The 23,409-nt window shown below is 35.9% G+C and overlaps 1 protein-coding gene across 11 annotated transcripts in view; it reads right to left on the reverse strand.

Moving 5' to 3' along the window:
* camk2d1 (calcium/calmodulin-dependent protein kinase (CaM kinase) II delta 1) overlaps positions 1 to 23,409 on the reverse strand; it is a 71,984-nt gene that overhangs the window by 7,902 nt on the left and 40,673 nt on the right. The window contains exons 3-16 of one of the 11 annotated variants that reach the window (XM_027169191.2): positions 20,596 to 20,655; positions 17,965 to 18,019; positions 15,394 to 15,459; positions 13,927 to 13,999; positions 11,242 to 11,344; positions 10,387 to 10,470; positions 9,205 to 9,299; positions 7,664 to 7,786; positions 7,097 to 7,180; positions 6,848 to 6,890; positions 4,928 to 4,962; positions 2,996 to 3,055; positions 672 to 716; positions 13 to 61 (exon numbers count right to left, since the gene is read on the reverse strand). In XM_027169191.2, coding sequence (XP_027024992.1) covers positions 13 to 61; positions 672 to 716; positions 2,996 to 3,055; positions 4,928 to 4,962; positions 6,848 to 6,890; positions 7,097 to 7,180; positions 7,664 to 7,786; positions 9,205 to 9,299; positions 10,387 to 10,470; positions 11,242 to 11,344; positions 13,927 to 13,999; positions 15,394 to 15,459; positions 17,965 to 18,019; positions 20,596 to 20,655 — 975 coding nt within the window. Of the gene's footprint in view, positions 1 to 12; positions 62 to 668; positions 717 to 2,995; positions 3,056 to 4,927; positions 4,963 to 6,847; positions 6,891 to 7,096; positions 7,181 to 7,663; positions 7,787 to 9,204; positions 9,300 to 10,386; positions 10,471 to 11,241; positions 11,345 to 13,926; positions 14,000 to 14,705; positions 14,779 to 15,393; positions 15,460 to 17,964; positions 18,020 to 20,595; positions 20,656 to 23,409 lie in introns of all 11 variants that reach the window. The other 10 variants (XM_027169189.2, XM_027169192.2, XM_027169190.2 and 7 more) reach the window with 10 other exon arrangements.

The following is a 23,409-nucleotide window of genomic DNA, read 5'->3' on the forward strand; positions in this document are numbered from 1 at the left end:
AATTTACCATACCTTTCACATCCTCATCTTCTATGGTGGTGTTGGCACTCTCAGAGGATTCCTGAAGAAGAACATCAGAATAATTTTACATGGATACAAACGATATAGTTTAATGTTATGGTTTAGATTATATATAGGGAGGATAGTTTCAAAATACATTTTATTTTATAAAATACTTGCCATTGAAGCAATTCATCTTTTATTTTGGAGAGACATATTTTATGAGTCACTTTTACCCGCAACATTAAGAAACCCTTTAAAAAGCTTAAGAACTTTCTGGAAAAAAAAGGTTTTCCCAATTATGCGTTCCACAAAATACACACCCCATGCACAGTGCACAAAACGTACAAAAAGCATACAGGCATGCAGGAAATATGCTGAAATGCGTTCCAACATTACTTTTTATCATCCCATTCGTAATAAAATAAAAGTCATGCACACAGCATTTACTATACATCAGTGGACAATAATGTATTTTGAAACATGACTGCTAATCCTATGCTGAAGAATCTGTTGTTTGGCTCAGCAGCTGCTAATGAGGCGACACTAATGGATTTAAAAGAGAACCATGTCTTGCCAGCCATTCAAAGTCATTAAACCAGCAATCCCTTGAGGTAAAATCCATGATGGAGCAAGCGTGATCCTAGCAAACCCGTTTATACACTTAATACCTTATTTCCATCAGTCGGATTGTGGATAACAGTAGTTTGAGGCTCCTGATCAAGAGGTGCAAGAAGAAAAGAAAGAAATTCAAGATGATCAGGGAAACAGACTGAAAATTCTCGTACATAGAATGGGAAAGTGTAAAGGTCATCAAGCATTGCCTTGTTCTGCACTGAACAAGCATGATTCATGTATATTATTTTAAACATACTTAATATAATTAATTACAGCATGGAAGCATTATTCAAAATACATTAGAAGTTAATTAAAAACATAAGGCATACTGTTACCAAAGTGGCATTTTTTAAGCTCAAAATAAAGTGAAGGATGCTTGATGGTCTTTAGGATAAGAAGACTACAGGAGAAGAATGATAAGAAAGCAACTACAGGTCAGGACTCCAATATGCGAAAATGTAACCACATGCACACTGTATGATGTAAAGTAGTTTGTTAAACTTGAGTTAGTGTTTAATGATAAGAAGGCATTTGATGAGCAGTGTGAGGGAAGTCATAATGTTATTTTATTGACTGCTCAAATGGCCTTTGACTGAGCTATCTGACTAGCAAACTGTAATCGAGAATAAAAATTAGTAGATTTCTATTGTACAAATTAGTAGACATCCAGTACAGGCAATTTAAATGTGAAATGTGAACTGTCAAACACAAATTCAAAATTTGTTTGACCACGACATGATTAACTTAAAGACTAACTTTTTTTTAAATTCCAGAGACCAAAAAATTTAATTTGTGCCAGTTTTGGTCATGTGCATGTTCAGCATTGTATATTTTTGTCATCTCACACTCCACAGTGATATTTTATCACATATATGTGCTTTAAGAATGTATAGTTTTTCATAAGTATTTCTGTTTTTCCCTAGCTAATAGGGGCTTTCATAGGGGGAAAAACAAAAAAATGAAAGCAAGTGTGTTTTTCATTTTTTTGCAAATTCCTTTCATGCAAAATATTCAACCACTAAATTCCAGTGTACTATTATACCATCAGAGGCAAAAACATCTTAAACTGAAAACCAACAGTGTCCTGACTAATTTATACCAGAATTAGAATAAGTTGGTTGATGAGCCAGAGTACTGGTAAAAAGTAACTACAGATCAGGACTTGAGAATTGCTTGTACATTCTAATATGAGATCTAAACCTTAATACAGCATCTAGAGGAAGTGTTATAATCGCAAGCTGCATATATCCTGCTTACAATAAAACTACATGAAACTAGAACATAGCAACAGTGTGAAAAGTTGTTACTTGTGTTACTTATTTCAATTACGTTACAGCTACAGATAAAACACCACAATATTGTGAGGGACTGTGTTAGAAACCCTGGTCTGTAAATACTGTACAGCAGAATCCACAGAACTTTTTAAATTAATGAAAACAAATGAACAATATTGATCTACAACTGTCCGACTTCTAGTGGATCTAAAGCTGGTGTCCCATAAGTGCAGAATACAGGCTTAAAAAAACAAAAACAACACACAACAACAAATTTGAAAATATTATAACATAACAGCAAAAACAGCAGCAAAAGCAAAAACACAGCAAATGTGAAAACTCCACCACAAACTCCAACATCAACATGAACACAAAACAGAAAGGGGGAGTCCTAATTGAACGAGACATGCTCGTTGCTGATTGGCTACTGAGAGACAGTGGAAAGATGAGATGGATGGTTGCAATGTGTTTATTTTTAGCAAGTTCTGTAGAAGACGAGTGCCTTTCACTGGTGTAACATCAGAAGCTTTGCGTTATTGCCACTAGGTTAGATAACTAGATAGCAGTATGAAGTGTACTTGTTCCACTTCATGGTCGAATGTCATGTCCAATCAGCGACTAACATGCGATGTTCAATAAAAACCTTTCTGTTTCTGAGAACACTGACGTGTTTTATTTTGTGTTGCACTTTCTGATTTTGTTTTAAGGTTTGTTTGTGTTTTGCACTTATGGCCCAATGTAGCTGAATCCACTCAAAGAAGTTTCACCTTAATGTGTAATAATTTGTTAGTGAGTAAACAATGGCACAACATTGATTGGAGTTCAAACAGCATCATTAATAGAGAGCATGAGAGCAAGTCTTAAAATTCACCTTGGATCATGTGTTTTCTATTAAAAATACTGTTTACATGGCATAGAAATTAGAATAAAATAAATTATCCCAAGCCTTCCTCAGCAGAGCATCACCAGGCCTTCATTTTTTAAAAAGTAATGCTCTTCTACAGTTGTGCCACTGATTATTACACAAAAAAATTATGAAATGCTCAAACAAAGGCAAAAAACATGAGGCATATAACAATTGCAGAGACACAGACAGAGAGTACCAGAGCAGGAGAGGGGACTGCCTCTTTAGGGCTGGTGACTACGTTGCCTTTGTTGTTGATCTAAAAGAGGGAATGGACAGAAACAAGACACGCAAAGCTGTCCAATGAGGAAAACAGAAAAGGGTGCCACCCATTCAGCATAAGTGAAATGTGTGGAGCTAGTGATCAATACTCAGTATGTACATTGTCTTCTTAGAAGCTGTAAAACCTTTCCAGCTAAATAACTTTTTACTGTGTAATGTGATTTAGATTAACGAGTTGGCAAACTGACAGAAACCGTTAATCAGAAGTTACAGCAAGCTGAGAACAAATATTTTTTTGGTACATATCTTAGGTCCATGGCATAGGTTTGATGTCACACAAGGTTATTGAGAGCTACAGTATGTATAAATAAAATGTCTGACCATAAGAATCCCTTGGAGTAGGGAAAGCTTACAAGAACATCTCTGTTGTCAAATTTCTTTTAAGTTGTTCCATAATTTTCTGACATCAGCAAAGACTCTGAAGACATTGTTTGAACATAGTTTTTTTTTCCCTTGATATAATACAGTCCATTTTCCAGCCTGCTATTCTTCCATTGAGATAGAATGAGGTCAGTCTGAATGTCTATTAAAAAGAGTTGCACATCAGAAAAGATGATGTATGTTGATCTCATTTAAGTGATTTGTTTATTTGATTCATTTTCTTTGACTAAAAGGACTTTCAAAACATCTCACAGAGACTGGAACTGAACAATAAACACACATTAAATTCTTAAACAATAAAGATTGATGTCAATCCTTCGCTCCAGTCCCAGTCCAGGTAAATTCACTTCCTTTTAGAACAATAAAATTTGTGCTTTATGAGACACAAAGGTCAAGAGTAAATTGAAGTGTATTTATGTTCAGTTCTAATAAGCCCCATGTTCTGAGCAAGAGCGTGTTCCCCATTTCAGTGCGACATCCACGTTATAGATAGCCTGATCAACAGAAAGATAAAAGTCGAAAAAACAAAACAAAACCCCCCCCCAAAAAACCCATAATGTTTTCATCACTAAAGCCCAGAAATGTCTAAATAGGCTCAATTGTTTTATTGTTTTAAATACTAGCCTTATTTCTACAGGACTTTCATATTTTAACAACCTTCTATGGCAGTAAAGCTAAAGAGAAATTTATTTTATTAACCTACATCTGTCAAAGCTTTCTATTGAAGGAAATAATACTACAAATGTTTTTTAAAAGCTAAATAAAAGCTAATAGGAAGTTCAGAGCCTTACACATTCATGTCAAAATTCACACCACTGCAAACTCTGCAAAATTAGACTTCCTTTATCTGCATTAAACAGTTGAGAAACAAAAACAAACATCTCCATTCAGTAATCAGGAAATGATTTGCATGTACATATTCATGAGAACTTCATCTGGGCAAATGCACTAAAAGCAAACCACAGCTCTACTTCATTCAATATGAAAATAAAGAAAATATTCTTCCATCCCTCTGGTATACTCTACCAAAAATACTTTCATTATCCAAATCTAGAGGAAAGAAGCTTCAGATTCTCCACACTGGCACAGGCCTGGAGTTTTCACACAGCAGATGTACAACCTTCTGCTACTCATCATGACATTGCAAGTAAATTTCCCACTGTGAATCAAGTTCAAATAGCTGACTGGTAGAGAGCAAGTGAGGACAAATGTTAGGCAATGACAGAGAGGAAGTGTATGGTTAAGGGGGTTTACAATAACTTTGGGGCTTTACATGTGAAAAAGATCAGAGTTCTGTTGCATTTGCATTGCTCTCAGTATAACAATGCAATGCAGTGCAAGAAAGCATGCTTTTGGAGCCAATAAACAATATAAACTGAAGCTTCAAGGTGCAACAATTTCCATTAATCTTTATGATATCTTGACTAATAAATGAAACTAATAATAATAAAAAGAGCACTCAGCCTACCTTAACACTATCAGGTTTCTTGTATGGATTTCCTTCTGAATAATAGAAAAGATTTGTATAAGCATAAGTATAAAAGTCAGAGATGATCATTAATATAAAGAACCCTCTAATCTCAGTGGACCCTAAACACACCCACACCCATATAACCACACACATACTCACACACATAGATACGCACACTTTGTAGCAGGTGGTCAAATAAGAGTGCAATTTCTCACAGTCTGTGTAGCTGGAGGTTTATGACAGTGAGCCAAAAGCTTTTAGAAAAAAAAGCTTTTGAGTGACAATGTAATGCAACTATAATAATTTTAAGTACTTAGTAATTATCTGTGGAAATTTGAGTTTCACATAGTAACCCCCCCCCACACACACACACACCCATGCACACACGCGTGCACACATATTTACATTTACTAAAAAATATTGGAATATAGATGATTTAGTGACAATTACAAGCTTGTTTTGAAATACATAGAAAATATAAATGTTTCAGATATACAGCTACTTAACACACTACTGTAATAGCACAGCAAATTATTAAAGCGATAAGTCACTCAAGGACATGCGTTTACACTTATCAAAGGTTGTATCAGGTAAAAGAGTGTTCCCTAGGCATAACACAAATTGACTTTTATAAAACATTGACAAAAACAATAAGATTATATGCAGGGTTAAATAAATAGATACATTTATTGATTGATTCTCCATACAATGTAGTCTCAAAAGAGTAAGCTTTTGTTGCTAAGCAACATAACAGACCAAGATGAGGATCTTCTATTTGCAGAACAATAGCTGTAGCAAAATGGTTTTATTTTATTTATTTATTTATTTTACTTTATTTTTTTCTGTGCTCTGGAATGGAATGACAAAAAACTCACAGTCTCTCTTGGGGAGACTGAGTTTGATGCAGGTGCAGCAGTTAAAAAGACATAGACACAGATAAGGGAATGATAAGGGAGAGCTGGCATGTTGGTATGAACTGGCAGGACTGTGGTATTAACACAGAAATCAATAGGTAATGTGGTTGTGTGCCCGTTTAGCGAAGAGACTTTCAGCTGTTTATCTGATTAGACTGATTGTTAAAAAGAAAAAATGTATATTAGTAAGAATCAAATTCTTCAACATTTGTACATCTACTGACCATTGAGGGAAATTTAAAAAAAATTAAAAAATGGAAACATTTCTGAAGCCAGTTCGCTAAGATTAGCAGACAGCACTGTAGTCAATCATTAATCTCTGGTGACCAGTGACTAACTGACAAATGTAATCATCAGCTTACTCTTAACAAATGCAAATCACCTACAGGGCAATTTTGGTGTCTCTAGGACTGGCACTTCTTAAAATCGAAATTCATTGATATAGTGTCTAATGAATGCAGTTTACTGATTAACTCAATTGGTATTACACTGTAGAGTATACTGAGAAAAGATATCTGTTGCTCCCAACTCCTCTTCCGTGATGAGCACCACCTTAATCATATTTAGTTCTTTTATTTTACCAAATCAGTGCTACTATATTAATGTCAACTTTAGCTTACAAAACTATTATGCATGAGCGAAGCAAATAGCAATGATTCTACCCTCAGTAATGTACTGATACATAAGTTCTTTAGTTGATAGCTGACTTTAGCTTTTTAAAGAGGCTTTTATAAAACCTTTTATTAAACGAATGCTTTTTAAAAATAAAATCTTAAGAAGCCTATTGACTGATACATTTTTCTAAAGTGTAGTCTAAAACAGATATTTTAGATCAAACCATTTATTATTTTTTCTAAAGCAACACTTTCATACAGAATCTTTTAACAGACTTCAATACTCAGTCCTATAAAATGAACCTGTTCCAGCTATGCTACTGATGAAAGAATAGAAATATCCAAAAAAAAATCCAAAACGCATTGTCACAAAATAAATGGAGTCTTACTTGAGAAGGTCTTTGTGGCAAGCATGGTTGTCAGGATCGCTCCCTGGAAAGAGGTACAGTAATAGAGCTTAGGAGTGTTTGATTTTTAAGACAGGATTTGGACATGAATGTGTAAAACATTAGTCAAGAAGACAATGATTAAATTAAAAAGTGAGAGATTTTTTCCAAAGTATTTCATACAGCTGCACCAACAGTACAACATCCTTAACACAACCTTTAGCCCACCCTGTGTGTGCGCGCATGTGTCACCTTTAGCTTTCTCCTGGCATTGAACTTCTTCAGGCATTCCACAGTCTCCTGTCTGTGCATCATGGAGGCCACTGTAGAGCGTTGCTATAGAAACAGAGGAATTAGTTAAACATTTCTATATATAGATAGTACATAGCTAGATGTTTATACATAGTGCATGTAGGCAGCCGTAATAATAGATTACTTTATAATGCAGAGGTATGTGTATGAGAAAAAGTACAGCAAAGAAAAAGTACCAGTACACATTAAAGGGATTGAAAATACACAAAGACTGTACAACAGGACAGATAACACAATATTAAAATAAAAAAAGGCTTGTGGAAAAAAGGAGAGATTTAGGAGCAGTAATAAGCAGGGCTGAATGATCATCAGATCATATTAGGTCTAAAGATTGTTAATAAAGGACAGCTTTGTGTGTGTGTGTGTGTGTGTGTGTGTGTGTGTGTGTGTGTGTGTGTGTGTGTGTGTGTGTGTGTGTGTGTGTGCGTGCGTGCGCGCAAATATGTGTGCGTGCGCGTGTGTGTCAGTGAGGGAGAGAAATGACTGGGAGGGAAAGATAGTACATACACAGATCCATGGGTGTTTGAGGGCCTCTGCAGCAGTAATGCGTTTGGCAGGGTTGATGGTCAGCATCTTATTAATCAGATCTTTGGCCTCAGGGGTCACCGTGTCCCACTCAGGAGAAGGAAACTGCACATAACACACACACAGGAAAGTATATGAACATATTCACAGACACACACTTTTCCATCGTACAAGCTTACATAAAACTAATTATAATATGCAGTCCATCCAGAGAATGTGTGTGAAGATATGGAAAGGTAGACATGGCTGATGAATGTCACAAACCTAATACTGGCCCACAGGCTAGAATGGCTTGCTGCGAGATAGCATATACATATCTTACAGCAAGTTAGCCATCATGTAGTCCTGTGTAGCCAGACCTTCAGACTGATGGCAAAAGGTCCATAGCAGCTTTTTCTGGCACAGGACCATCCAAAATGGAATCTGACTGACATGTAGAGCAACCAATCACAGTTTGTTTTGATGAGTGTAATGTTAACATGAAAATGTAAAGTCAATGTCCCTACATAAATAGACCAGTGTGCAACCATAGAGTGTTCATTTACGTAAGTTAATTTAGGAAAGTTGTGCAAATTAATGAGTCTATACAATGAACTTCACATAGTTTTGAAAAATCCAGAGTTCAGCTGATTCTCATAAGTGTTCAACAAAACAGCTTCCTTCTTCAATAAGGGAAGTTGCACATGTCAAAAGGTTTGTTTTCAGGCAGACTGGTAAAAAAAAAATGACGCACGTCTCCCAAAAAGCCTGTAGAATCCAACCACTCAGATGACTACTTCAAAAATCATCTATGAAACCGTATAAAGCAATACTGGTTATGAAAAGGAAATATAATTTTGCCAGTGTGTGCTAGCAGGGGTACAGTAAAGTAATAATATATCTTATATTATAATAAAGATATCTTGGACCAACCTTCATAGTGCTTCTTTGTTCTACTGATATTTTTTCCATAATATTTAATTTGGCCTTAGTATTTCTATATAAAATGACTTTTTTCAGCTTCAAATGAGCTATGTAAGACAAATATAGACATGTCTGCTCCTAACGGCAACATCTGGTCTATGTCTGTGTACATAACAGTCGATTGCTTTTTCATGCAGAAATCCCAGGACATTATCAGTGTCAAATTAACATTCTGAAGTTAGTACTGTGTAGCCACTGTGCATATATATATATATATATATATATATATATATATATATATATATATATATATATATATATATACACACACACACACACACACACACACACACACACACACACACACACACACACACACACGAGTCTTCAGATGCAGTGGATATGGTACAGTAGCAAGTGACCACACAAGCTTGCTGAAGCATAGAACAACAGTTTTCTGCCAATGTCACTTCTTTTTAACCTCTCTTCTAAACATAATACAAATGTTAAGATTTTGACTAATATTTTTCCAGATGGTGTGTGTGTGTGTGTGTGTGTGTGTGTGTGTGTGTGTGTGTGTGTGTGTGTGTGTGTGTGTGTGTGTGTGTGTGTAAACTTACATCATAGGCACCAGCCTTAATCTGCTGATAAAGCCTATGTTGATCCTCATCCCAGAATGGAGGATAACCCACCAGCAAAATGTAGAGAATCACACCTGTTGACAACAAAGGGTACTAAATACGATGCACAAACACATGCCGCCTAGGTTAAATCAGTATACCTACCTTATCTTACCTCAGTACCATCTTCTATACAGAACCCTTCAAATGAGCAAAAAAAATCAACATTTCCCACAATAATTCAAAGACAACTGATTGGAAGCCTGCCATGGAGATGTCCTTTGTAACCTTGTTAATTTCCTTACTTGTTCAGCCTAAATAATGGGCCTATAAAGGGCTCCTGCTATGTCATGTTTATCCTCCATTCTACTTCCTTTATTTCTGAATCACCATGCAGAAGACATGCAGCATGAATTTTGCACATGAATTTCACCCGTAGCTGAAATGTCATTTAAATTCACATGTTGTCTTTTTAAATATATTAGTGTTTGGGTTACAAACGTCCAAGAACTCTGGAAGGTGCAGTATTAGTCATGAGTCTTTAATCTTATCCCCAAAGGGGCCATGTGGCTGAGGCTTTCATCCTAGCCAAAGAGCAGACACACAAAAGTCATCTGAAGACTAAGGTAAACTAATTTAAAAAATGGAGTCCAGCGGGACTCCTGCCTGGTTGGACGAAAGCTTGTGGATAACACTGAAGACTCCTAAAACGGTGCAAAAACGTAAGGCAAATACAAAATCTGTCCAAATATCAGTGTGTTCCTTTATGTTCTGAAGCGAAAAATAAATTTTATTTAATGTCTGTGAATCGATTGCTTGTTTAATCCAGTTCTTTGCACTCTCATCATGCCTCATATTATAGCCAACATTTCCCATTGAACAGACACTTCTTTAGTTACCTGCTCTATCACACATTGAACAATAAAAAACAACACATATGCTACATAGTTGTTAATCAAAGGAGCTGTGACCTTCCAGGGCTTGTGTAATCACAAAAAGATAAGGTATATAAATACTTTTGCCTAACATAACCTGGATTATATTGTGTACGAGTTAGTATCATTCAACTTATTAATGGCAAATGATATCTGACTTTGTCAGGTGGATAGACGTTTTTTTTTTTTTTTTTTTTTTTTTTTTTTTTTTTTTACAGTAAAAGCACAACAGAAATGAAACACATACCACAAGCCCACATATCAACTGGTTTCCCATAGGGTTCCTTCCTTAACACCTCGGGAGACAAGTAACCAGGAGTGCCAGCAAATCCTTTGAGACAAACAAACAAAAAGAAGAAAAAAACTAGAATGATCACATAACAGTCAAGAATCTCACTTTTTTCTAAATTAATGTCCCTTCAATCAGTAAGAAACATGTATAAATACAGTAGTCAGATTAGAAAATAATAAAAGATGAGTAGATTAAACACTGTGCAGCACCCACATAAAGGCTCCTTTTTGGTTTAGCCTGCATCTTTTGAGCATTAACTGTCTTATTGTATATTTAAGAGATGGCTGCTTTGTGACAGCATGGCTTGAACAAGCATCATTTTAGTCTATTAAAATATATAAATACTTTTAATTTTCCAACAAATGCCCTTTTCTTCTATGGTCGGAGTGTGTCTGGAAGGTTTGTCGGTTTATATATTTGCATTACAGTTTAATATTAAATAATTCAAACAATTGTTAACCAATAATATTGCACCACATTGTGTATTTGATACTGGAACAAACACAATGTGACAAAATGCTATTTTGTGATTAGTGAACATAAGTGCCCAACAGAAAATATCCAAAGACTGTTTAGAAATCCAAACAGATTCCTGAAATGCTCATCCGCCAGTCATGTCCCTGAGATCACATTTCACTCTTATGCTTGATGTTGAACATTACTGAATCTGATGAACTTTATTTGCATCAATTTATGCCTCGCACTGCTGCCATGTTTGAATATGTGACATGGTCATATTAGTAAATTCATCTATAGGAGTAATTTGAATTAAAATGAACAAAATGGCTGTATGTTGAGTCAGATACGTACCAAACCATGCTTGCTGGTCTCCCTGCACCTCAATGGCCAAGCCAAAATCAGCCAGTTTCACTGCAGCTCCCTTAAGTTTGCTGGCTAAAAGCAGGTTCTCTGGCTTTGGGTGTAAAAGCATAGACACAAACTTTAGGAACTGAGCTGATTTATATTTAATGAGCCATTGTGTTGGGATTTGTCTTTTACAAAACCTGGATCAAGAATGTTTACAGAATTTAAAGATCTTATAAATGAATATACGTTATAGACTATAAATTATATCCCCACCCACCATGGTGTTCTTGTGGTGAACTGTTTAATATTTGTGTTATTAATATGAACTTATATTAATAAGTGCTAGATTATTATAGCTAAAATGATGCATCTTCAGGGAATCATTCTTGATCCAGTTCAGAGTTTGCAAGATTTGCCATCAGGGTTATGCATAGGTGCTACTAATGAACTTACACAAGTATAAAAGAAGTGAGCAAAGCTAAAGTAACCAAAGTAATTAATAATATTTCTTTTTGCGAAGTGTAGGTGCACCAGGTGCATCTTTTAATCTGAAGCTGGTAATAAAATATACTTTAAATTGCAAATGTAATACTAGAGAAATATAATATCATGAATCCCAACTAATACAGAGAACATGCATAACCCATTAGGACAACTGGGACTGAATAAAATACTGGACAATATCGGACAATACAGAACATTTTCAAAACTTCTTGAAAAGTGCAATAGTAATGAACATAATGACATGTCACTGTAAAGCATGCATCATATCTAAAATAAAGTATTAATTTATAGAGATTAAGTGAGTTTTAGTGTTTTTTACAGATAAAATGATAAAACTGAATTACCAAATTTGACCATTTTCTACAAACTAAGCTTTTAAACATTCCAAAAAGTTGTACATGCAAAACCCATTTGTTATTAATATTACTAATGCATCCTTATTGTTTTAAGTAATAAATATCTAACTGAAATTACACTACTGTATATTAACACAAATTACAACTTATCCAAATACACTGCCCAATACAAAAGAAGCTGAACTAATTTTCTAACAAAAGTGTCCAGATGTCAGGTTATTTGGGAACATTAAGTTGGTCAAAGGCATTCACTGTGACTCATGCAGAAACAGGTGTGCTAATAAGGTGCTAACAAGGTGCTAACATGCTACAGGGATTGCATTCGATGTTAACACAGCCATTGCTACATTAACATCAACAGTGCAGCCATTGCCTTTGCATACCTTTTATACCAGATACCTATATTCTTACTATATACTTTACTATACTATCTTACTATATACTTTAAAGGTGAGGGTTGAGACATGGCAACAAAAGCCACCTTTGCATAGTATTTTGTTATAGACCAGTTCACCTGCTGTCCCCCTGGAGTAGGCTTTAACTTCGGCATACTGGGAACATCTTGTTTTGGAGATGCTCTGACCTAGTTGTCTAACCATCACAATTTGGCCCTGGTGAAAGTCACTCAGATTCATTTGCTTGCCCATTTTCCAGCTTCTAACACATCAACTTTGAGAACTGACTGTTTACATTCTGTCTAATGCCTCTTAACAGGTGCTAGTGTAACAAGATAATCAATGCTATTCACTTCACATTCATTTCACTTCGGTTTATACTGCAGTGTGTCAAAAGATAGACACTAGCTCAAATTTGCTTTAGAGCAAAAACAAATAATGTCCTGCTCTAATAGCATGTAAATTAATTCTGAGTGGCCTTTATCTCCATAATAATCTACATTTCTACTTCAGAGGAGCTTTAACAAATAAACCACAAACACCTGAGCCTAACAGAGCTTACATGCAGTGATTACATTGTCTTTTTGTGGAGAGAGAGAGAGAGAGAGAGAGAGAGAGAGAGAGAGAGAGAGAGAGCGACAGTGGGGTGTGGGTCTGGTTTGGGGTTATTGAGGTCTTAATGGAGACAGCAAAATGGAAAAATCTAAATCAAAAAAGGCGTATGCTTATGATACTGATATAATTGTGTTCTCAATGAACTAAAGTGGACAAATCTGGACATCGCTGTAACTAGACTGTGTGTGAATATGCATAACAATAACACCACCAGCCAGACATGTTTACACAAACATAAATCTAAAATAGGTTCCAATTGTAAATAGTCTTCTCTTTTCTTATAATGTTTTGTCTCTGATGACTTCATCACCACCACCACACCCAACCCCCATGTGTTTACCATAGTAACGCTGTAGCAACAGCCAATCATATGTCAGAATCTGGACTTTAAACACAGAGGAAGGATTACACTTGTAGCTGCACCTGGCTCATTTGATTAGCAAATTGATGTTCAGGACTCTGAAACCTTGGCACTGGTACATTGGGGGATGGAAGATTTTGCAGTTTTGTCCAAAATAACATTATCAAATGTCAGGTAAAGATAAATCCTGACGTACACAATCATTCATTAATAAATGCCTATTTTGAGAAAGACAAAACCAAGTATCTAAAACGATGCTATCTAATTATCACTGAGCGTTACTGTGTATATAGACATTCTGAGATGAAAAATATAAAGATATCAGTGACCTGAACAAATATCAGCATAGTTAAAGAGTGTTACAGAAAAAAGGCCTCTTAATTGGTTTATTAGAGATTAAATGAGGAAAAAAAAGAAAAGAATTTGGTGTCTGAGTCCCCCTAGTGCATCTACTCACCTTTAGGTCGCGATGGACCACTCCCATCTGGTGGCAGTGGAGAACAGCCTCAAGGATCTGCTGAATGCAATGACTGCATGCAAACACCAGGGGGGTGTGGGTTAGTCATGAGCTCACACACACACTCTGCATTCACATTGAGAACAGGGAAACTAGAGAAGACATGGAGTTAACTAAACAGGACTAGATGAAAGTAGGCTCAACATGGTCTCTAGAAGGAGTTTTGATTTATTATGCTTGAAGGTGTTGATGTGAGGTTGTATTTTTATAAAAATAAAAAAAAAGCAGTAGGGCATTTCTATTGTAGTTTTGGATAAGAAACTCTTCTGAAACCAAGCAAAATACTGAGCAGGTATTTAAATATTTTTCTCTACGATCAATGTTCTTCCCTTCCTGTTTTCCCTGGTCTCAAAGCAGAAGTGGTGTTTGCACTAGGGATGGCTGTAGGCTTGACCCTATTAGGATATTGAATTTCGATATCAATGTTAATTGCATGCTAAAACATTAAGCTTTGTAGATGTTAATCTATCAAATTAAAGGCTACCCTAAACATCCCATCGAGTCAAATCTCACAGCCACTGGTTAGAGCATGTCTCTCTGACACCACATGCACTTTGTTTTTGTATTCCCCCTTTACAAACCCAGATGCAGACCGATAGAAGTTAAGGTGGGTGAAGTGAGCTTAAAAGAGCACAGCATCCACGATGTCAAGTGGTTGTTAATTGTTCATCTGGAGAGCCAAGCCAGGATTATATACATTTTTTCCGCGTCAGACTAACCTTCAAGTCTCGATGGACAATACCACTTAGATGACAATGATTTACACTCTCTAGAATCTGCTGTATGCAATGACTGAGGGAGAGAAGACATGGCAGGAAAGCAGAAGAGGAGAAGTAGAGTTCAGCAAGCACAATCAAACATATAACAGAACGTTCCACAAACAAATGGAAAACGTCAACACAGGAAAAATCCTACAGTTTTATAGGAAAATTTGGTTATCGTTGCTTACGTTATTGAATGCAATGTCTAAGTTTAAGTGAAATCACAACTTACTATTCACAAGGAGTACAAAACATATAACAATTAGAAAACAGAGCAGAGCACTTTCACAGTTGAGCTTTCTTTTAAACCACATTAACTTGGAATGCAACGGACATTAAAAGCATCAGGATACAGCTCATGACAAGAAAGTATGAAAGGATATAGGTGCACAGCAAGCAAAACAACAAAAAACACTGTCATTGCTCAAATTTTGTACGGAGGACAAATTCTTATTTTTTATCTTATTCAAGATGTAAAAAGTCACTAGAACATTCTATAATTTGTCCATTTTACAGCATCTTTAGTCATTTCCTAGGTCTGAAAAATTATGCAACTCCTGATAAGAGACTTGTGGCAGTCTAAATAACATATTTAAATCATTATATCAATACTGTACTAAATATAAAATCATGTGAGGATACTAACCTGGCATCAGCTTCACTATAGTACTCTCTGGCCACAATATCTTCAAACAGCTCCCCTCCAGTGACCCTGAAACGAACAAACATGTGAATTCCATGATTGCTGTCAGTGTTATTTTAGCATTAATTTATTTTCAGTATCAGTCCTCATCCAGTTAACAGTCTCAGTGCAGCTGGGGCCTATCCTAGGAACACTGTGTGTGAGGCAAAATAATACACATTGGATAAGACACCATTTACTGTACACACTCAAAGTGAAAAAAATCCATCTCCTGGTATGTACTTGGAAGATAGAAACTATTATAACTGAAGAACCCAGAGGAAATTGACATACAGGGAAAAACATGCATAACAACACCACGCAAGCAGTAACCAGAGCTCTGAAATAAGCCCTGAGCTGGAGAATTATCAACAAATTACACAATATCCTCCATCATATACAGTATATACACAGCTGTATATACACAACCTAAACTGTATAAAGACCTCATTCTGTGGTTCAGGGAAAATAAGAGACCTTAAAAATACTCTAGCATGCTGCCAGAACAAACTACAAACCTGTGTAGCACACTTGTTAAGAATCACTGCACATATTATGCTGGATAACTAGTATGTATATAAGGGTACATGTACAGTATATAGTGTATATTTTAACCTGGGTATTTTTTTCTGAAATGTAAGGCTTTTTCCTGTATAATGTAAAAAACCCCGACAAAGATCCCCATTTCTGCATGTTTGTGCTTCTTAACAGCACAATTATTAGTCTAAAAACTGCTATGTATTATTTTGTGCAAAGTGAACTATTCAGGCAACATACAGTATGTGCAAAAAACAAACAAAAAAAATCACAGTTTTGTCTGTAAAGGATTCTTATGTCAGAAACGTATTATACTGGTAACTCAATGTGTGTACTCAGACCTGAAAATAGCTTAATTGGCTATGAAGCCAATTATGAAACCTTTTACAAAGGAATGAAAGTATAACAGTACAAAGAGGGTCTATATAATTCAAGTCACAATATAAGAAACAATAAAGGAATAGACAAAGGAAAAAGTGAGTGAAAGAAAAGATTGGTGGAAATAAATGCTCTTATGGAGAGAACATCAATATACAGATTCAGTAAAGGGCAAACAAAACATTCACTGGCATTTGAATTATCACACTGCAAAGCAAGTCAATTGACTCCTTATAAATATGCAAGTTTGGATCAATAAGATCTTTTACTCTTTGAGCAAAATTAGATTTGTTAAGCAGCACCAATCTGCATTAGAGGAAAAACTAAACCAGCTTTACATAAACTAAAATAGGGGGGGAAAAAACCTCTGTAACTACACTGTAGACTTAATCTCCAAGTTAATACCTCATCTTGCTTCAGCATGCACCATTCCTGCTATTTAAACATCATTGTATGCATCGTGAAAAAATGAAAAAATTAAAGTACATATCTAATGCACTTTTAAAGACTGCATGGAGGACATTCAAGGCTGCCACTCGTGTCGGCACCATAAGTATGATGGCACATTCAAACAAATGTGTGTTTAATCTGTATATGAGTATATTTCAACTGCGCTTCATGTTTAGGCAAAAGGTGCATGATCAGACAATCGTTCTCTTTTTTTTTTTTTTTTTTTTACAGATGTGCATGGAGAAGTTATAATTTTTTTACAATCATTTTTTTACAGACGTGCATGGAGAAAAGATTACACTGTCTTACGTATTACAAAAGTGACCATTAGAACTAACCCTAGCTCCTTTACATACATCATCTTTATTATTATTAGACATATACTGTACTTACCAGCCACTGTAATAGGAACACATGTACTTCTGCACATTAATGAAATAATCCAATCTGCCAATCATGTGGCAGCAGCACAGTGCATACATTACATGCAGATACAAGTCAAGAACTTTAGTTATATAGCAGTTATAGCATGAAAACAAAATACATCCTGAGTGCCAGTTGTTGATAAAGATTACGGCTAGACTGTTTTGAGCTGAAAGGAATACTACACCAACTCAACAAGTGTGATGAACAGAAAAGAATATAAACATGCACCAAACTTTGAGGTGGAAAAGCTACTATAATGAAACATACAATGAAACAATGATCATTTCAAACAATAAAACCCTAGCTAACAAGTTGTGAAGTCTTTCCTTTGCAACTCACAAACACTTCTGGGGGAAATGATTTTATTTCTTATAATTGTTTTCCACTGACATGGTGCTTTTACGTTGTAGTAGGAAAGAATGCTAGGTAAATTTTTAGTCTAACTCATTAGAATATAATACAACACACACACATGCACGCGCGCACACACACAAATGCACGCGCGCACACACACACACACACACACACACACACACACACACACACACACACACACACAGCCAATTAATTAGTGTGGGTTCATCCAGACTGCCGACAGTGCTCATTAGCAGGCAGCCAGACCCTTAATTCTGATTATATTTGGTAAGGGGAGGAGCTGACCCTGAACTGAACCACTGTGGGGTGTTTTGACCCTTATTGGCACACCATACACACATACACACACACACGCACCCAATTACTTACAAATCAAAGACGAGGTAGTGGAATCCCTCTTCAGATATGCTGTCATGGAGTCTCACTGTAAGGGGAAAAAGGAACGAAAGAGATGGCTGATTATCTTTAACACAGGATACAGACACATTCACTTTCCAATGTATTTATTCTCGCATATATACCTGCATGAATGTGTGTGCCTGAAGGACAGTGCACTATAGACAGATGTCTAAAAGAGTAAATCTCATCCATTAGACCATTTTCAATTCCCACGCATACCTGACACAAACCTCAATAGAACATCACTATTTATACAAACCTAATGTCTGATTTGTCTCTTTAAATAATCAAAAAAGGTAAGCCAAAAACAAGCATAAAAATGACACTTATATAGATTTTTAATATACTGTGTGTTCAAAAAATATTCAGATGCCTCCAGTTTATGCAGACTTTACTGTATTATAGAATTAATATAAATTAACTAGCATTTACTTCTTTTGGTCATCTATCTACACACAATAACTCATAATAACAATATAATAAAAGTCAAAAACTGAAATAACTGACTTATGAAACAAACAATTCAGATAAATATCTCATAGAAACTTTCTGAGCTTTTGTTCGAAGTAAAAGCCCTTACCCTTTGAAATTACAGCTTAAGGGTAAGGTTCTAAAAGCTTCAGGATACAGGGAGTTTCTCCCATTCTTGGCAGATCCTCTTACACTCGATCAGACTGGATAGGGAGTATCTGGGAACTGTCATCTTTAGGTCTGTGTATTGGCTGGACTCAAGGACATACAGAGACTTGTCCTTAAGCCACAGCACCATTCTTAGCTGTATTCTTTGGGTTCTCAACGTGCTGAAATGTGAACCATCATCTTTGCACTTTGGAGTAGGTTTTCTTCTACAACCTCTCTATATTTGGCTGCATTCAGCAGATACATTTTAAGCATCCCATAGAATGATGCTAAGCACCACATAGAATGATGCTTCTTAAGCTCGATTTGCAATGGCTACTGGGTTCTATGGCACCTCTCTAATGAACACCCTTCCAGCCTGCTTAATGTACTTCTTCCATTTCACACTGATGGAGCAGACTCGTAAAAACATTCAAAGCTTTAGAAATAGCTTTACTGTATACCCATGTATTAATCTATGCCTTTAAACATACAGATGTGTGGCTCTCTAAATCATAACCAATCAAATGAATCAGCAATCAGCTAAAGCAATTCAGTTGAGTTCCAGAGACATACAGTACCTGAGCTCAGTCTGTAGTGTCAAACTGAGTCCGACTATTAAATAAGAGATTTAATTTTTTTGCAAAAAAAAAAAAAATCCTCATGTTTATGTTGTCATTATCATTGTGTGTAGATTACTAGTCAGGTAAACGGAATTGAAGCAATTTAAAGTAAACATAAACAGTAAACATTTACTGTAAAGTAATACAGTAAAGTGTGCTGCTTAAACCTTTTCTGAAGCCACTGTATGCAAAATCCAGATAAGAAAACAGACATTTCTTTTCATTTAACCACCCGCTTTCAAACAAACCAGTCTACTGATGATGGCAAAATCATTTAAAAAGGTTTGAATAAAATGATGAGTCCTTACAATCCAAATAAATTCTATATGAGGCTTGACTTTTGATTTAAGTCTACAAAGCAAGCCAGAAAAACCAAGAGAGAGAGAAAGGAATCCCCTTAGTCTCAATTTCTCAGGCATTTCCTCTCAGTGATTCACCATCTCTCTCTTGTTTCCATAGCAACTGTGGTAGACAGGCTTTCCCAGTAACTGTTATAAAGTGGGGAAAAAGGGAGCAACCAGAATAATTTGGAAAACTCTATGTGAGAAGAGAAACTGAAGTAATCTTGTAAAGTAATAATACATTTCATAGCAAATTTAATTAAAAATGATTTGGATATTGATTGCAAGGCTTATTGTTGAACTAGTGAGACTAATGCTACCTCATGTGAGACTATGCTGCCTGGCCTAGGCCTAATTCAAATTCATTACAGCTGGGTATATGTGGAAAATATACAGTATATACAGATAAATAATCTCATGATAAAAAAAATCCAAAAAGTCAAGCAAGAGTGAGGCAATAATAAATGACCTCAGTAAATTTTTCCCTTTTATAAGTCTAGAATTACAGGCTGTCTAATATTGATCAAGTCACAACATAATATTTTCTGGCATGACTTCTGTCTAGCATGGTTTGTTTTACTCAGAACAACTGCCTGTACACTGTTACTACTCAGACAATGAAAACTATATTAAAGTATCAATCAGTGCCACTTCTGGATTTCTCTTCCTTTAAGGCAAAATAACATTTAAATCCTGGAATTGTGTAAAACACTGTTCTCCAACAGGCTTTATTATGCCATGCAACTGCGTGTGAGGATGGATACTTAATAGACCCTGAGCCTATTTTACATAATGCTTTGATGTCATATTTTCACATCTTGATTAAAAAGAAATGTATTCTTGTGCATTTAACAAAGATTTGCAGGGCTTCATGAGAAATGTGGACTGACATTTTTTTAGCTTCGACCCAATGTCAATTTTTAGTGGAAAATAAAGATCAGGGACAATGCATATTTTATTATTCTCAGCTGGATTTGATGGTTTGCATGCAAATGTATTCTGTGCATGACAACACTCACCGATGTTGGGGTGTTTGAGCAGACGACAAATGCGAGCCTCACGTTCCAACTTCTGGTGATCTACAAAAACAGAAACAGCACATTAAAATAAATCACAGAAGTTATATTTTATATACACTGTGAACATGAAAACATGATCAAACATGCATGATTTCTTGTCTGCATTCGCACCTTACACACCAGCCCCAATAAGGTTCCATAGGCCCAAAAGTTAATGCTAACGCTAAGCTAAAGTTAAAGCTAAGAATTAACAATGCATGATCATACAGCATAAAGTGTAGCAGCTCATTTTGACCAATTTTATGCTATGTATTTTGCGATTTTATTGCTGCAAGTTAAGTCGCCAGAAGGTGGTCGCTACTTGTTGACATAGTAACAATGTTTATCAATGGGTGGCATAACTAGCACTCCAAATCAGTTTTCTAGCTGTTAACATGGAACATTCTGAATGGATACTGGTTCAAGTTTTGCTCTGAATGTTTTGTGAACATAGCATTAGATGTGCTTTTGTTCATCTTTGCAGTATGCAATACAGATGGTGTGACATACACAGAAGAGCAAGCATAACCAGGGTTGCCAGGTTTCAGCAAAATTAGTCTTTGCATGGTAAACAATGTCAACATGGTGCAGCCACATTTCTAATGTAGACATTAGCCATCCTATATTCCCCCTTTTCCCTCTCCATGTTGCAATTTGTCTTAGAATAGAAACAGTGTCTAACTTTTACCCTACAAACAAAGCGCCGATGAAATCTACCCTGAAGTGGTAGTTTTTAGTCACAGGCCATGGAGATGAGATGATGCCACAAAGACTGGGATTTTGGGAACAGCTTTATAATTAGCAGGAATCAGTTTAATGGTCTCACTATATGGAATGAATATCCATGTTCAATACATAAGCACAAAAACAAACAGACTAATTACATCATTTTAAACAGACTCTACTAAAGAGCAAGAACAGTTTCCTTAGTTGACTGCACGATCGCTGTGACTGCCTTCTAAATGAACTCACTGCTCTACTATTTGGATCCGTCACTTGTTCCATTTAGCAATGTTTTATAAGCATTTCAGCTGCTTGAACTGAGTTGAATATGAGTTGACTCGTATGTAAGGAGGAAGTGGTGAAGAAACTTTCAGCTTCAGGGAGAAAGTATCCAACATGGGCTTATGGGCTGTAGGAGAAGAAATATAAACAATGCAGGCAGGATACAGGGTTTATTGGGGATATAGGGGTGTAAAAAGACATGTAGCAGAATGCCATTGATGGTATTTATTACGTTAGTTATTTCACAAAAACTAAACAAACTAGTCTAACTAAACAAACTAGCCTAATTTAAGCCACTGTAACCCTAAGTTTATCTTTCAAGTTTTCTGTTTTGCCTTCACACCTCTCACTTGTGTGATATTTCTGACTGTCACACCAGATCTCATTTCTGATACAAACCCCTATTTCACCCAGATGTCCTGTGATTCTTATTGGCAAGTCTCTACACCAACTCTACTTTCAATTAGTATTATTATTTATTTGTATCTTCAGAATACATTCCAAAGGCTGTATTTATATTTTGTTACATCCCTAATATAAAAATATTCATCTAAAATTGTTTATTAACAAAATCCAAATTAATCCAGTTTTCCTGGTATTTAGTCACCTTTTTTTTTAAAAATCTGTTGCTTAGGTAACATTTATTTACCAATAACCTAAACACCAGGCTCTGTCTGAAAATGTTTTACAAAACCAAACCATCTTCACTATAAAGTGCATCTTGCCATTTTACAGTCACGTTTGAAAGCACAGCAGAGAAAAGAACTGACTAGGTTCCCTAGTAAGAACAGAATAGCCACAATCCACTGAGGAGTTTGAGAAAATGGGAAATTGGCCACCATTTTCATTTACAGGCCTACTGCCAATCTGACTGACACAAAAGAGAGAGAAAGACCACAGATGGGAACCTTCAGCTCTGAAGTCCAATAATCCAGATTATACTCTCAGTGTCTGGTGTTCAATGCAGTGCTCTAAAGTCAATGAGGTTTTACCTCCTCTTTTCCTTAGCCAATCGAAATCTCACCCAGCAGTATTACCCTTCCAGTTACCTTCCTGAAAAGCAATACTGAACAATGATGTCAAAGGCGATTTACAATACTACGATTTACAGTATATCCAATCATATCCCCTTCAACAGTCATAATCCAGTTTGAACTTCGGTGAAGCTAGCCTTTCATCTGATTTGTCTTCAAGGGGATGATGGGTAATCTGTGACATAACTAGATTAAAAACACACACAGGCAGACATTCACATACACAGGACAATGTTTGTATCTCTATCCCTATGCATGTTATTCACTAAACAGGAACATGAAGCTCTAGAAGGACAATAAACGAGTTTAATGTTTGTAACCTTGTGATTTCAGCTCACCTGGTCATTTTAATACTAGGATTGTTTTGTGATATAGTGACTATGTCATATAGTGAATTAAGGCGTAAGAACTATTTATGAAACAAAGGTTTATTTGTCGCAAGTGCATCTGTTTAGAGTATCTCCTTCCTCACCGAAGCTTTGACACATTAGTGTATATCAACTCTGATTAATTATCTATTGATGGTGCTGAAGTGGCACATCATTATTCTTGGTAGTTGTTACTGACTTCTTAAGCATTATTGAGATCTAGATCTTCCACATATTAAAAGTGACCCAGTTAACAAATATCTCAAATGACACAAAGAGAATGTGGGAAATGGAACGGCTATTTTCGATCTTCGGTCACACGGGCTTTGATTTATACAACTATTTAGAATTTTCCAATTTTAACAAAT

The sequence above is a fragment of the Tachysurus fulvidraco genome, chromosome 1 (genome assembly GCF_022655615.1).
Source record: "Tachysurus fulvidraco isolate hzauxx_2018 chromosome 1, HZAU_PFXX_2.0, whole genome shotgun sequence".
NCBI lineage: Eukaryota > Metazoa > Chordata > Actinopteri > Siluriformes > Bagridae > Tachysurus > Tachysurus fulvidraco.